General features: G+C 36.0%; 1 protein-coding gene across 1 annotated transcript in view; it reads left to right on the forward strand.

The window, feature by feature from the left end:
• The window catches only part of LOC127542761 (transcriptional regulator ATRX-like), a 167851-nt gene that overhangs the window by 129161 nt on the left and 22524 nt on the right, over positions 1 to 16166 (forward strand). Inside the window, 1 exon segment of the mRNA XM_051968551.1 lies at positions 14116 to 14265. Within this exon segment, the coding sequence (XP_051824511.1) occupies positions 14116 to 14265 (150 nt within the window).

Here is a 16166-nt window from a genome sequence, read left to right on the forward strand (position 1 = left end):
AGATGTGCGAGAGCATATGTGGAAGAAATGAATATAGCTAATGCTGAAGAGGCCATAAATATGATCACAGGACAAGGGAATTGTATTACTCCTGAAGCTCAGCTCCAACTTAATGATCAAGTGCTGAGAGCTGTGCAGATAGTTCACACTAGAGCCCTTGAAAAAATGGGGGTTCAAAATGGGACAAATAAAATATCAGGACTTAAACAGAAACCTAGTGAGAAGCCTCTACAGTTTATATCTAGAGTACAGGAGACAGTAGAGAGTACATTTGGAAAAACTGGAGCCAATCCTCAATTAACTTTACAATTGATTAAGGAGGGTCTCCGTCCTGAATACAAACCAGTTTTGGCTTCTCTCCCACCTAGTCCTACCCTTGAGGAGTTGATTGATATTAGACATTCCAGAGAAGGATCCTGTGACTATGCTCACTGAAACAATGGCGAATCTTGTGAAAGGAATGCAAAAAACAACAGATGAGAGGAAATGTTTTAATTGTGGGAAGTCAGGCCATTATAGATCAGCTTGTACACAGTTAAAGAAGGGGATACGGTGCTATTCCTGTGGAAAATCAGGACATATTGCTAGATATTGTAGATCAGGACAGAGACAGAGGGCGGGAAACGGGAGACCGGGAGGCCAGGGAGGGATGAGCCGTCCCGGCAGACTCCACCCCCAAGCAGAACCTTTTCGACCCAAGCAAAGGGAGAGATAATATTTGGATTACGAATCCTCATGCATGGCCAATTGAGATAACATATGAAAAGGAAATAGCAAAGGCCATTCCACTTCCATGGATAGATAAGAATTATGTAAAGACAACTCCTAGAACTTTAATAAATTGGGTACAGCAAAGCACAGCAGACCGTCCCATGATTACACTAGGGGTAGAAGGACATCACATAGAGGGCATGTTGGATACTGGAGCAGATGTTTCAGTAATAAGAGAGGAAGATTGGCCTTTAGAATGGGAAAAGAGACGGAGACTTCAACCAATAAGTGGAGTAGGTGGTCTCCAGGTTGCATATACAACTCCAAGATATTTGAGATGGGAGTATGAGGATAGACAGGGTGTTTTCAAACCACTCTGTGTGACTGGGCTTCCTGTAAATTTATAGGGACGGGATGTCTTGAATAGTATGGGGGCGCAACTGAGTACTGAAGATCATCATTTAAACTAATTGGGGCCACCTGGAAAGCGAGGGCTATCCCCTTAAAATGGAAACATAATCAACCTATATGGGTGGACCAGTGGCCCCTAACAGAACAGAAGTTACAAGCCCTCCACGAGATAGTTCAAAACTTATTAAAGGAGAAACATATTGAACCATCAACAAGCCCCTATAATTCTCCAGTATTTGTCATCCAAAAGAAATCAGGGAAATGGAGAATGTTAATAGATTTAAGGAAGGTGAATGAGGCAGTGGTGCCATTTGGTGCACTTCAACCTGGCCTACCTTCACCTACTGCTATCCCAAGGGGATGGAAAATTATTATAATAGATATAGCAGATTGTTTCTTCTCAATTCCCTTGCATCCAGATGATTGTGAAAAATTTGCATTTTCTGTTCCTTCTATTAATTTGGAATCCCCCGCAGAGCGTTATCAATTTAAAGTGCTCCCTCAAGGAATGGCTAATAGCCCTACCTTGTGTCAAATGTATGTAGCTGCTATTCTTGCCCCTATTAGGGAGAGATTTCCTACAGCAAAAATAATCCATTACATGGATGATGTATTGATCTCACATCCTCAACAAAAGATTATAGATGAAATATTAGAACAAACTATTATAGCATTAAATAAGAATCGCCTTCAGGTAGCCCCAGAAAAGATTCAGAAAGGATTGAATTTTCAGTATTTAAGCCATCAGATTAATGGGAATCAAGTATCTAAACAAATTCCTAGAATGGCCTTGGAGAAGGTAAAGACACTTAATGACTTCGAAAAATTGATAGGTTCGATTCAGTGGATAAGGACCTCGATTCCTATAACAGATCAAGAGATGGAACCTCTCTATGCAATTCTTAAAGGAGATCCAAACTTAAATTCACCCCGAGAATGGTCTAAGGATGCTTTAAGGGTCCTGGACATCATAGAACAGAGAGCTCCACAAACCCTTACACGTGTTGATATAAAAGAACCAATAGGGTTGACTGTATTCAATAATGAAGGAATGATTGCTGTCCTTTTTCAATCATGTGGAGTTTTAGAGTGGGTAAATGGAAGCAAGGTGAAGAAATGTTTGAGACCGCCAAGAATCACAAGCAGCAATAGTAATGAAAGCTAGTGAAAGGTGTGTACAACTTTTTGGGAAACGCCCAATCATTTACTCATCAACTTCTTTAGAGGTCCTTAGAGAGTTGGCTCAAGAATATGAAGCTTGGGCAGTGATATATGTCACCCATTCACCTCTTCCCCCCATCATTAGAGGATGGAAAGAGATGCCCATAAACCTTATCCAGAAGCCCTCTCTCACAATACCCAGTAGATGGTGTAAATGTGTTTACAGATGCCACTAAAGCCAATAGAGCTGCTGTGTATATCCCTGAAAAGAAAATATTAGAAGTGATACAGACTCCTTTCTCTTCTGTTCAAAAGAATGAGCTAGCAGCCATTTGTTTTGCATTGAGATTATTGCCTCATGAGGCCTTCAATTTAATCACTGACAGTCTATATTGTGCTAATGCTCTTCAACATATAGCTGATGCTGAGTTGGATATGTCAAGTTCTTCTATTAAGGAACTGTTCAAACAAGTTCAAAGCTTACTCCTTGCTAGAAAGGAACCTATATATGTTCTTCATATTAGATCTCACATCTCGCAGTGTGGGCCTATATTTCAGGGCAATTCTATAGTGGATTCTTCCCTCTCATCTCCTGTTACAGCTATATGGTATTTAGCCCCTGAGTTAGCTCATTCTCAATTCCACCTATCCGCACGATCTTTACATTGGTTACATGGTATTTCCCGGGATCAAGCCCGCCAGATAGTCAAACGCTGTACTGCCTGTATTCCTTTTAGGCCCCCTCCTCGAGAACCTACTTCTAATCCTCGAGGTGATCTACCAAATTCTCTTTGGCAAATGGATGTTACTCACTTTCAATCCTCTTTGATTCATGTAACTGTGGATACATTTTCTGGCTTTGTAATGGCAACTCTACAGAACAGTGAGGCCACATAAAGTGTAATACAACATATGTTAGAATGTTTTGCAGTTGTAGGAGTACCCCTCACTTTAAAAACTGATAATGGCCCTGCATATACTTCTCGAGGCTTTAAGGCCTTTCTTAATGAGTTTGCCATTCATCATATTACAGGTATTCGTTATAACCCTACAGGACAAGCAATAGTGGAGCGTGCTAATCAATCTTTAAAACGCACGCTCATTAAACAAAAAGGGGGAGTGGCTGGAAGGCTGACTAGAGCTCAAGTAGCCAAAGCAGTATTTACTCTGACCTATCTACAAGTCAGAGAGGATGGTACGACACCAGCCATGAAATTTTACATTACTTCCCCAAATAGAAATGACAATCATAAAAAGCATGACAATGAGTTACATCCACGGACTTGCCTAGAGGGCAGTACTGTGTGGTGGAAAGACGAGAAAGGAAATTGGAATGGCCCTCACAAGGTCCTTGTGAGAGGCAGAGGATATCTTTCTGTCTCTACAGGTGAGAATGGAGGAGAAAAGAGATGGATCCCGTTACGAAATGTCAGAGAAATCCAGCAAACGCCGTCGACGATCTCTGAAGCAGAGATGGAAGGGAAGAAAAAAGAGACTTCGCAAGAGGGGACGTAGAGGCAGGAGAAAAAATCCATCCAGCAAGGCAGCGTGGAAATTAATCATAGGCTTTTTGGCCAGCATCCTGACTGATTCCGCTATCGCTATTGCCCCTATGGTTCCCCATACACTAAAATGGAAAGATATTGTAACCACCAGAGAGGCAGCCAATTATTGGGCTGTTACTCCAAATTTGCCTATTTTCCAAATGATGACATGGCGTCATCAACCCCTTCCATTAATTGTGCGTGGTAATGCTTCTTTTCTTGACGGCCCTTGGTTAGATTTCCCAATTGCATTCACAAATAAGACTTACAATGGTACCCTAACTTTCCACACCCGCTATGCCCCTATCTGTGTATATTATAATACAAATAGTTCAAATGTTTTAGAGTATTGTATTCTTTTGACATCATGGAAAACTTCTCAAAGATCCCACAGAGATCAGGATCTCAACAATTTTACTAGTTCATTAGATGTTGAATTGTTACCAATCCCACATAAGGACCCGGTTAATGTGTCACACATAAGGCAATCCTATCTTCTTCCATGTGCCCATGATGCAGATGGAATAGTATTTACCCCTATGGTGAGTTGCTCTACAGGACAAATTGGTGGGACTTACCACATTGGAGAGGAGAAATTAATTTTTTGGGATAGAAATACCACCTCCACTTCCGTTTTAGTAGCCCCTTCCCCGGTGGTGGACGATATTCCACAAACTCAGCTATGGAAAATCGGGTTGGCCTTATAAGGTGTAAATATCTCTGTGAATCTTTTTAATCCATTACATAGGGATTTGTCTCTTGGACAATGGTTAGAGGTATTTCAAAACAAAAATTCTACCTGCCATAGAAATTATGGAGAAAATAGTACTCTCTGTTATGAATTTAAAGGACAGGTTCTTACGTTAGATAATGCAACCTTTATGCTATGTAGGCACCCTAACATTACTCAGGTGGAGGGTGGATATGTGATCCAATGTAATAACCCCTTAATTACTAATAGACTTGATGAGAATTACATAGGTTATGCTGTATTTCTTCTTAGAGTTCCTCCCTACACTATTCATCCTGTTCAAGCTGATGATTTTGCTACTTCTATTTCTGATGAATTAATTGGAAGATTAAGTAGACAGAAAAGAGAAGGAGAACTGGCAGCTGCATTGTCAGTAGTGAATTTGGCTCTCAATGTTATAGAAGAGATACAGATACATAATATACAAAATCAGTTAAGTTTTGTAGCCGCTTCGTTACAACAATTTATGGTTGAGAATGGACAAGCTTGGAAACATCAAGAACAGATAGTGCTCTGTTAGCTAGAATAGCACAAACAACTGAGGTTTTGCAAGTGGTTGTACATCAACAAGCTTTGATGCTCCACTATATGAGAATGCAATGTCATTATAAATACTATCCTGTATGTGTTACCCCTGTTCCTTTTAACTCTACATTATACCAATATTTGGAAGATGTGTTAACAAATGCTACTTATGTTACAAATGTTACTGGCGAATTGACAGCCCTTGATCTTATTATTTCTGCTATGCAAAATGCTTCTACTGTTTTTGTCAAAGAATGGAATGAGGAAATCTCGAAGGGATTTACCTCTTGGTTCAAAGGTGTGAATTTGACAGATTTAGTTCATTGGAATACAATTGGATTCATTGGAATTGGATTATTGATGCTTACATTCTGTCTATTACCTTGCATTCTTTCAATTCTCCTAAAAACCATCCGTGCTGCTCTTGAAGCGCTTAAAGCAGATATTTTGTACCCAATAAAAAACAAAAAGGGGGAGTTGTAAGAGGCTCTGGACCTGACCCTCCTGGAATGAGTTGAGACACCTTTGTGTCAGGCCCACCCTAACCTGTATCCCTGGACTACCAAGGTGGCGCTGATGGCGTGGTGGAGTCTGGACAGGTTGGGGGACAGGGGAGGCACAGTAAGGTTGGGCTCCTCCTTTCGGGGAGGGATCGGGGAGGACTCTCTATCCCGATTGGTGTACAGCAAGGAGGAAGGAAAAGAGCTATAAAAAAGAGCGGCACAGGACGGTTCGGGGAAACACGGCTCGGGGAAGCTGGAAGAGGCAGTCTCTGTTGTGGTTTCCTGTTTTCCTGTGACCTGGCCCGGCCCCCAACAAGAAGCAATCGATAATTTAAAGATAACAACAAAGCCAAAACAGTAATTGGGGGAAATAGGATCATTCAGTTAATAAGTGCCTGTGGCTGACATTTAACCCAATTCATTTAATAGGTTTCTGTTATCTAAGATGATCAGGGAACCAATTCAAATTTCAACAGTCAATTCCAAAGAGAAGAAATCCAATGGAAGAAATTCATCCAACATGAATCAGTTTTATGGGGAAAAAATTCTTTTCCATTTCACATAGAGCAATTTTTTTCCCTAAATACTCATTGCTTAAATGAAATAACATATACAAAAGACTTTAAATTTTAAATTAATCATATAGTTTGCTATTATTTCATCATTAAGCTTTAATGTTATCTATCTGATCAAAAGTTGATTAAAATCAGTACATTGTTGTATATAACTTAAATGGCTTGCTATGCTTTACTAGATTTTCAATTCATTAGATTTAGAATGAATCAAAGAAATCTTTTTCCTCATTAAGAATGAAGTTCAAATTAATTAATATTTCTTTTAACTGTGGACAAATTCCTTGATCTATCTACTGCAGTTTCTTCACATATATAAAATGACAATAGTAGCAGTATCTATTTTTCAAACTTATTGTCAGGGTCAAATAAAATAATACATGTAAACTATTTACATATCTTACTTCAAAATGCCGCTACTTTTATATATATTAATGCTTTTTTTGAGAATTGTTGAAAAAGGGATAGCTAGGTGGTGAGTGACTAGAGCACCAGCCCTGAAGCTGGGAGGACCCAAGTTCAAATCTAGCCTCAGACATTTAACACTTCCTAGCATGTTTCTTAGCCTGATGTTGGGCAAGTTACTTAACTCCAATTGTCATAGCAAAAAAAAAAAACAAAAAAAAAGGATTATTGAGAACAATTTATAATAGGAATTCAAGAAGACAATAATCAAATCTAAAAAACAGAAATTATTACTTTTCTTAATTTTTCTCTTTCTTGCTCTCTTTTAGCAAGACGGTTTCTTCTTCCTTCTTCTGCTTTAAGTGCTTTCTGTGTTTGTCTCTGTGATTTATAATCTTCAAGGATATTTCTAATTTTCTTTCTACATTTTCCAGGTGATTTTGATTCATCATTTTCAGAGTTATTCTATAATAATGTGAAGCAATCATTAGATTAAAAGAATCCTATAATTCAATACAGATTAACTCATAAGATCTCTATTAATGCTATAGACAATCCTTTCAATACTTATTAACATATACTTATTTTAAGAAAAATACTCTAACTGGACAAAAACATATGGAAAGAAACAATGATAACATTCTGAGTGCTGTATTTTATAAAATAACAAAAGACAAATTCATAACAGGCAATTATTAACAGATATCTTATAAACATGTAGGAGTAGTTAACTGATGCAAATAGAGAAGTGTGCCTATAACCAAGATTTTTCCTCTTTTTAATTTTAATCTGGCCTTAGACACTTATGATGCCATTGATTTCAGTTTCCAATTTATAAAATGGGCTAGAGAAGGAAAAGGGAACTTATTCCAGGATATTTGCCAAGAAAATAAACGAGGTCCCCAAAGGACATAATAAGCATTTAATAATACAATCAATAATTCTAGCAAATAATAAAAAATTGACAAGGTGCATCTAAATAAATGCATCATTATACCTGTATGTTGCAATTAGTGAGGTACTGACTGGTGGTGCATTTAGCAGAGAGAAAATGAAGAAATGTTTCATGGAGAAGGGAACTAATAACAGATCTGTTGAGTTCCAGAGTCCCACCCTCTGGGGAGGTTGTCCAGTCAGAAATTCAAGTTATGTCAAATCCTTGAGATCTATTCTGAATGGGAATGGATCAGTCTCCCTTTGCCATGCCCTGTCACAAATCTCAACAACATCCCTGAGGTTACATTTTCCCTCTAAATAATCTACTTATGGGCCTCCAATGAGGAACTAGTCTTCTGTATGCTCTCCCACACTATTTCATCCTTACCATTCCTGGTGTCTAGTGTGTCCCTTCATTTTGTCTGGAATCTCTTCCCTGAGAATGACTATTGTGAATTCTTCACAACTGAACCCCAACTTTTGGTGCCTATTAGCATCTGCTGTTTATATTACATATATCCATAATATTGTGTTAAAATGAATAAATGTAGAAAATAAAAATTTGTGTGAATCCTAAGACACATAGTGTTGATAAAATTACATATACTAAAAAGTATTGAAAAAAGTCAACTTTCCTTTAGCATGGCTTCAAGACTATGCCTTTCAGAATGGCAAATGCTTCCAAGTAATATGACGTACAATAACAACAGAAAAGCATCTAAACATGTCCTAAGCATGCATTTATTCTATTTTATCTTGGACAAATTAACTTAATCTATCATCTAGAACAATTACTGTCTTGTTTAAAACAACAAAATAAAAGATAGATAGATAGATAAATAGATAGGGATAGATAGAGAGATAGAGAGATAGATAGATAGATAGATAGGGATAGAGAGATAGATAGATAGATAGATAGATAGATAGATAGATAGATAGATAGATAGATAGATAGAGATACTTAGAAAAAACACATCTAGATGTAAGTTTATACATATAAGTAAAATATGTGTGTATTTTAAGACTAACATACAAAAATATGCCAAAGGAAAAAAGGTGCATTATTGAAAGAAAAAAAAAGGGAAGATGCTAATGTATACCTTATTCTCACTTGATAAATTCTCTCGTATTTTAAAATGTTTTCTTTTCTTCTTCTGTTTGTAACTTGGTTGATTACCTTCTACCTTTGTGGTTGACCTACTGCAGAATAAAGATGCTTTATCATGAATAAATCTTAACTAAGAAGGGAGGTTGTCCTTTTTTCCTATTATATGTGCAATAATTGCGGGGAAACTTGATGACTGCCATCAACTTCTGGTAGTTTACATGGAAACAAATGATAAAGGATTAAAATTAAATTTAAAAAAATTTTAATATTAAAAATTAAATTTTGTAGAGATACACTTGAGATTAATTTTATCACCCTTTGCTCTCACTCTGCAATCAGGTAATTATACATATCTGGCAATTTACCATAGTCACAAGGATATGAAAAATACAATACACACTAATTTCTTTAAAAATAACATTGCAAAATTATGGAAATAGGAACTAGAAAACTATTATACTACCTTGTTCTTGGCTGTTCATTTTCAGTCTCATGTATATCTTCAATAACATCAGGTACTTGAAAGGTAGAATGATCTGAGTTCTCAATGCTCCCTTGATAATAAATAGAAAAGTAGCTTTTAAAACATGCTCAATTATTGTCATATAGTTGACAATACATGTCAAATTTTTATTCTTGTCTTAAGGAAACTTGTTTCTTCTATCAGTTAACAAAAATGACTTTCTACATTAGCAATACTTCTTAAACTGCCACATTTGACCCTTTTTCTTAAACTTCACTTCCAAGTTCTTGTTATATTTACTTGGTGGGAACGACCGCGTTAGCTCCCTTGAGACTGTGGAATCAGCCCGAGTCCTTGATCTTTATTCTTTGTGGACGTGAAGGGAATGGTGACACGAAGTGAGAGCAAAAGGCGACACGAATCCGGCCAGGAGCGACTCTGACTTTCTTACTCCATCCACCCCTGGCTCGTGTTACTCCACCCATTCTCCTCTACAACAGATCAAGCTTGCACAGCATAGTGGGCAGGGCTGTTCTTTCTCCAAGCACATACTAACAGAGAACTGTCCAATTGTCATTGGCCTTAAGTGCATCTGCTCAGTTTTCAGCCACTACATTTGGTAAACTCGCACACACACACACACACACACACACACACACACACACACACACACACACACACACACACACACACGGCTATTTCTGCCCGTCAATTTATTGTGCCCAGATATACTGGTAGAGATGACTTTATTTTTATTTTTATTCCTACCTCCTTTCACAGTCTTAGAGAAACTAGAAGTACTCAGCAAATATGCTTTGATTTAAGTGGTGGAAGCAGGAACCCCTCCTTTGTGACATTTTAAAGGAATGAATTTTATATTTATCATCCTCTTCTTTCTACATTTGCTTTCTTTTGTTTCCGCTGAAGATTCTCCAGCACTTATACTTTGATTATGTGTAACTCCTGGGCATTGATACTTAAGCTTCTTAGTTTTCTCAGTTACTTTATCAAGTAAATCAGGTTCCAAATTGCTTTTTTCATAAATCTCTAATAATGGAAAAAATGACATGTGAAGGCATAAATAGGTTATGATCTATATCCCAAATTCCAAATAAATCAAATCACTCATCGAGCTCTTAGCATATATTCAAACTTGATAAGTACATACCCTTTTTAGCAGATTCCATCCATTTCAAATATTTATACTTGTTGAGATAAAGGGTCACATACAAAGTGTTTCCATCTTTTCAAAAACTAGACATTTATTTACTGGGTAATCTTGTAACAATTTTCTAAACTATACCTATTTAATATTAATTTTGCATTTTCCCGAAGCACACTGACCTTCATCAAGAAATGAACATATGCATGTGCAACTCTTTCTGATGCTTCTCACCTTTATTTCTTCTATTTGTTTCATCACTGTTTTCATTATTATTTTGATCATCTGTTTCTTCACTTTCATCACAGGAAAAGTTGGCTTTGATTTCTTCTAAAAGCATCTTAGCAATTCTTTAAAATAAAATATTTTCTCTAGTTGAGAACAAATTCCCCAAATATATGTGTGTGTGCTTATGTATGTATGTATGTATTTCCCAAATATCTGTTTATGTCTAATTATGAATCCAAAGTAGTTCAAGACAATTAAATGTACAATAAATTTATAAAAGAAACAAATTTATGACTGTATATTTTACTTAAAAATAAGATAGTAAAGTAAATAATAAAAAAGAAGCATTTTTAAACTACTGCTATGGGATGACATATGTGAAAATATGTTCAGAAGAACTGCACATGTTTCACCTATATCAGATCATTTGCAGTTTGTGGGAGAAAAAAGTAAGAAGAAAGAAAAATTTGGAACACAAATTTTCCCAAGAGGTTATCTTGAAAACTTTCGTTGCATGTATTTGAAAAATAAAATACTATTATTAGTTTTTTTTTTTTTAATGCTGCCGTTAGTGTTCAAAGAAATCATTTGCTGTATGCCTGGAAGAATGCTAAATTCTGGAAATATAAAAGGAGGCAAAACTTAAAAGCAAACCACTAGACTCCCTCCCCTCCAAAAAACACCTACCGTGAAGGGATTCAATTAACATCACATAACTATGACAAGAAAGATAGAGAGAGAGTAAACTGCAAATACAGACATCCCAGAGGGAAAATTAAGAGCAAGAAAGCAGCTTGAAAAAAGACTTCAGCTAATATTTGAAGGAACATAAGGAAACTGGTAGAGAAAAATGAAGATGGAAGAGAAAAGAAATTTTTATTGAATAACTTTTAATAAAATGAGAATGTAATTAATATTCATCTTGTACGTGTAGTCTTATACATGTAGTTAATATATATACTTTTACTTGCTCTAGTATTTCCAACTAAAAGACAGACTAAAATCTTTCTTTAAAATGGGATATTATGGCCATCTATATATGTGAATTCTAAAAGGAAAATGATTAACTTAAAATGCCAATTAATCTACTTTTAATGTGTGCTTTTTGAATAAAAGGCTTACAATATGTACAATAAAGTGAGTATTATCTGAGTAAAATCTGTCCTGATATTAAGCACTATAAAATCCTAAAATATTTTCCAGAAGCAAATGTACAAATATGTCCTAATTCAATGTCATAAAACCTAATTTTAAAGACATACATGTTCATTCTATATTAAATGTAATTAAGTGAAACATTATTGTCTTAGTTATGAAAGTTTCCACATGTCATTTCTTTCCACATGTTTCCTTAGTCAAATACATATTTCTCATGAAAGTGGATACTTTACTTAATATCAAAAATTAATGCAAAATTTGTGCTAATGAATATGAATAATTAACAAATGTACTCAAAATTCCCATTGATGATTTTTGGTTGTTTAAATCCCTGAATAACTTTAGTCTCATTTCATGGAAAATTTTTCCTTTAGCAAATTTCTTGTTTTCATTTTTCCAAAGCAACTGTACCATAGTTATTCCAATTAAATAAAATTTTAAGAATGAAACATAACAATGTTCAGGATCATCCTCCTCCTCTTCTACTAAGACAGGAATAAATGGAGTGTTCATTTCATTACCTTAAAAATATATATATCATAGTTTTTAATAAAATGTCAAAATACAAGTGCTGAATTTTGTTTATGAAATCTTTAAGACATTTAAAGAGAAAAATAAAAACTATGCTTTAAAATAGTTGTTTTGTTGGTTTTGGTGGGGTTTTTTGAGGAAAATAAAAATGTGATCAAAATTCTAGTGCTATGAGGTAATAAATCAAATTTAACAAAGGCATGCCCTGAAAACCAGAGAGAGAAAATATTGCAGAATATTCAGGCATTAACCCTAAGAAAATCACTTAGAACAACCACCTCAAGTCAGAAAAGGGAGACAATATAAAATAAATTTACTTTCCCTAAACAATGTATTTCTTTTGATCTAAGGCTTGTAAGTAAAAAACAGACATGATAAGACACAGTTTCCTTTTTTAAATAATATAATTTAAAACTGGCATCCTTAAAAAAACAAAGAATTCAATTTTTCTAAAAAGAGAAAGTTTTTACATACCTGACTGAAAATATCTGGTATCTGATGCATCAGTACTTTCTGAAACAGCCATTTCAGACTTGTCACTGTCCCATAGACCAGATAAAGAGGATAATACATTTTCATCTTCCTCTTTCTTGATAATTTTTTCCTTGAAAAACTTAGAGCCTTTACTTTTTGTATCGTCCTTACCTGACTCAGAAGTGGCATCTTCTCTCTTTCGTTTTGCTTTAATACACTTAAGCTTAAGACGTTTTGCCTTAGATATAATTTTCTTTTGGGTGCTGCCATGTTTTAAATCAGTCTCAGCTCCTGCTGAACTTTTATTCACTGTAGTATTCTTCCTGCAAGTAACTGACTTTCCATCTGAATCTGAACTGGAATCTTTGTCAATCAATTTTTCCCCTTGCTCTCTCAATGTTTTTGCTTTATAATTGGCTGTTTGTTCCAAAAATGCCACGTTATCAATCAATGATCTTTTCTTTGGAATCAAGAGTTTTGGAAACAATGGTATTGAAAAAGAGCATGCTGCAGATTCAGCTGAAGAATCACATACTTGATGTGTTTCTTCACCACCTCCATGTTCAAATTTTTCTGGATGGTCACATGACTTATCAACCTTTCCACTTACTAACTTTATCTTTTTATACTGTTGCCTTAAGTAGGATAAATTCTTAAATACACTGTCACATATGGCAATCAAATCCAACAAAGGCTCAGGCTGACAAACATAACAACTCCACTTAAAGGTTTCATCCATCACTTCTGATACCTCTTTTTTCCCTAGATTGCGCCAAATGCATTGATTACAAAAAGCATTGTGACAAAACTCACAACAAAGTATGTTTCCACCTTCTGCACACCATCTGAAATGTAAAAAGCAAAAATATGAAAACATCTTTCTTTTTCTCTATTTAGAAACATTGAAAAAATGTTAAAAAGGAAAAACTTTTTGTAAAATAAAGAAAAATAAACAGCACCCAAAGAACAATACAAAAGATTATTCATATCAACCAAAACCACAACTTTTGTTCTGATCAAACACATTGAGATAATCTGGTTGACAGAGACTTTAAGAACTCAGATGAACACCTTCCTCCAATAACTCAGTAAAACACATAGTAATACAGCTTCACAGGTTACTGTATTTCACACAAGTTTTTATTACATATCCCATGTATTATACTATGATACTTTATTGTCATTATATATTTAGATAATATTTTACATTTTATTTACTATATTACATATACTGTCTTGTATAAACCCCTGTTTTACAAATGCAGAGATCAAAGATGAGAGAGAAAAAGTAATTCTCTCAGAGTAATAAAGCCTTAGCACCAATCCAAGGTATATAATTTTGGTTTTTTTCCTAGACAATCTCAAAATGAAGCACATTAACAGTGAGATGTTTAAAGGTAGCATGTGTGTCAACTAAACAATTTCTATCCAAGAGGTTTAAAGCATATTTATCACTTTTTTTCTTTGATTAGGACACAATCCTTACAGAATTGCTTCGAAAACATAAGGAATACATTGTAGGATATCATGAGCATAATTCTCTTTTGGACCATAAAGAAGAAGAAGAACTCACTGAGGAGGAGAGAAAAGCAGCATGGGCAGAATATGAAGCAGAAAAGAAGGTTGAGCCACCTTTCTCCTTTCTAGCTTATTCTGTTTCACAGCATGCGGCAATCTCAGAGAAGCTGAAGCAAGTAGAGATGAATTTTAAATATGGAGAGTTTAAGCTAGCGGCAGGAATGGGAATATGCTTCTAAAGCATGAGGCACAGAGAAATTGAGGCGCAGAGTTTATGTAGAGTTTGTAAGCAGAATAGAGAAGCCGAGAATGCAATTAGCTTTTGTGGCGGCTGTTCTCTTTATTTCAAAGACAGAGAGGAGTTAAGTAGGCATTAACAGCCTGGGGCTTGTGACTGTCTCTATCAGGCAAGGGAGGAAGGCTGCATCATATAGCTCTGTGTCTTTGTCCTTGACGATAATTCTATTCCCAGGGTAGTTTTGGACAAGGATGGAGTCAGAGTGGTGGGCACCTGGATATTCTTCTTTCCTCCCCTTCATTTTGACATTGGTATGTGGCCTCAAGGTTTAAAGGTTTCTTTTTAAATTCAATTTCCCCAAGTCTAATTGCACAAAAGAAAAGCGGGGAGGGTAATATGGCCTGCCATCCAGGGCCTAACACTGCCTTTGTTTATTCTTGAAGCATCACTCTTTCCAATTATATCTCAGACACCTAAATATATGTATTCCAGTTGAAATCATTTTAAAACCTTTCACCCTTCCAGATCTTTCCTCTTTCATGTTGTCATGGTGCCAACATCTTTTCAGCATCTCAGGCTCATGATGTCATTTTTATAGACTCCTCTCTTTATATCTGTGACTTGTACTCTTCAGTTCCACAATTACTATCTTCCTTCCAGTGTGATTTCTGGATTGTTACAATCCATCCTAAAGTGTTTGCATATTCAATGCATTTCATATTTTATATCTGTGACTTGTACTCTTCAGTTCCACAATTACTATCTTCCTTCCAGTGTGATGTTTAAAGGTAGCATATGTGTCGACTAAACAATTTCTATCCAAGAGGTTTAAAGCATATTTATCACTTTTTTCTTTGATTAGGACAGAATCCTGCAGAATCGCTTCGAAAACATAAGGAATACATTGTAGGATATCATGAGCATAATTCTCTTTTGGACCATAAAGAAGAAGAAGAACTCACTGAGGAGGAGAGAAAAGCAGCATGGGCAGAATATGAAGCAGAAAAGAAAAGAAGGTTGAGCCACCTTTCTCCTTTCTAGCTTATTCTGTTTCACAGCATGCGGCAATCTCAGAGAAGCTGAAGCAAGTAGAGATGAATTTTAAATATGGAGAGTTTAAGCTAGCGGCAGGAATGGGAATATGCTTCTAAAGCATGAGGCACAGAGAAATTGAGGCGCAGAGTTTATGTAGAGTTTGTAAGCAGAATAGAGAAGCCGAGAATGCAATTAGCTTTTGTGGCGGCTGTTCTCTTTATTTCAAAGATAGAACAAAGAGAGAGGAGTTAAGTAGGCATTAACAGCCTGGGGCTTGTGACTCTGTTTCTATCAGGCAAGGGAGGAAGGCTGCATCATATAACTCTGTGTCTTTGTCCTTGACGATAATTCTATTCCCAGGGTAGTTTTGGACAAGGATGGAGTCAGAGTGGTGGGCACCTGGATATTCTTCTTTCCTCCCCTTCATTTTGACATTTGACATTGTGGCCTCGAGGTTTAAAGGTTTCTTTTTAAATTCAATTTCCCCAAGTCTAATTGCACAAAAGAAAAGCGGGGAGGGTAATATGGCCTGCCATCCAGGGCCTAACACTGCCTTTGTTTATTCTTGAAGCATCACTCTTTCCAATTATATCTCAGACACCTAAATATATGTATTCCAGTTGAAATCATTTTAAAACCTTTCACCCTTCCAGATCTTTCCTCTTTCATGTTGTCATGGTGCCAACATCTTTTCAGCATCTCAGGCTCATGATGGCATTTTTATAGACTCCT

The sequence above is a fragment of the Antechinus flavipes genome, chromosome X, assembly GCF_016432865.1.
Source record: "Antechinus flavipes isolate AdamAnt ecotype Samford, QLD, Australia chromosome X, AdamAnt_v2, whole genome shotgun sequence".
In the NCBI taxonomy this organism is placed as follows: Eukaryota; Metazoa; Chordata; class Mammalia; order Dasyuromorphia; family Dasyuridae; genus Antechinus; species Antechinus flavipes.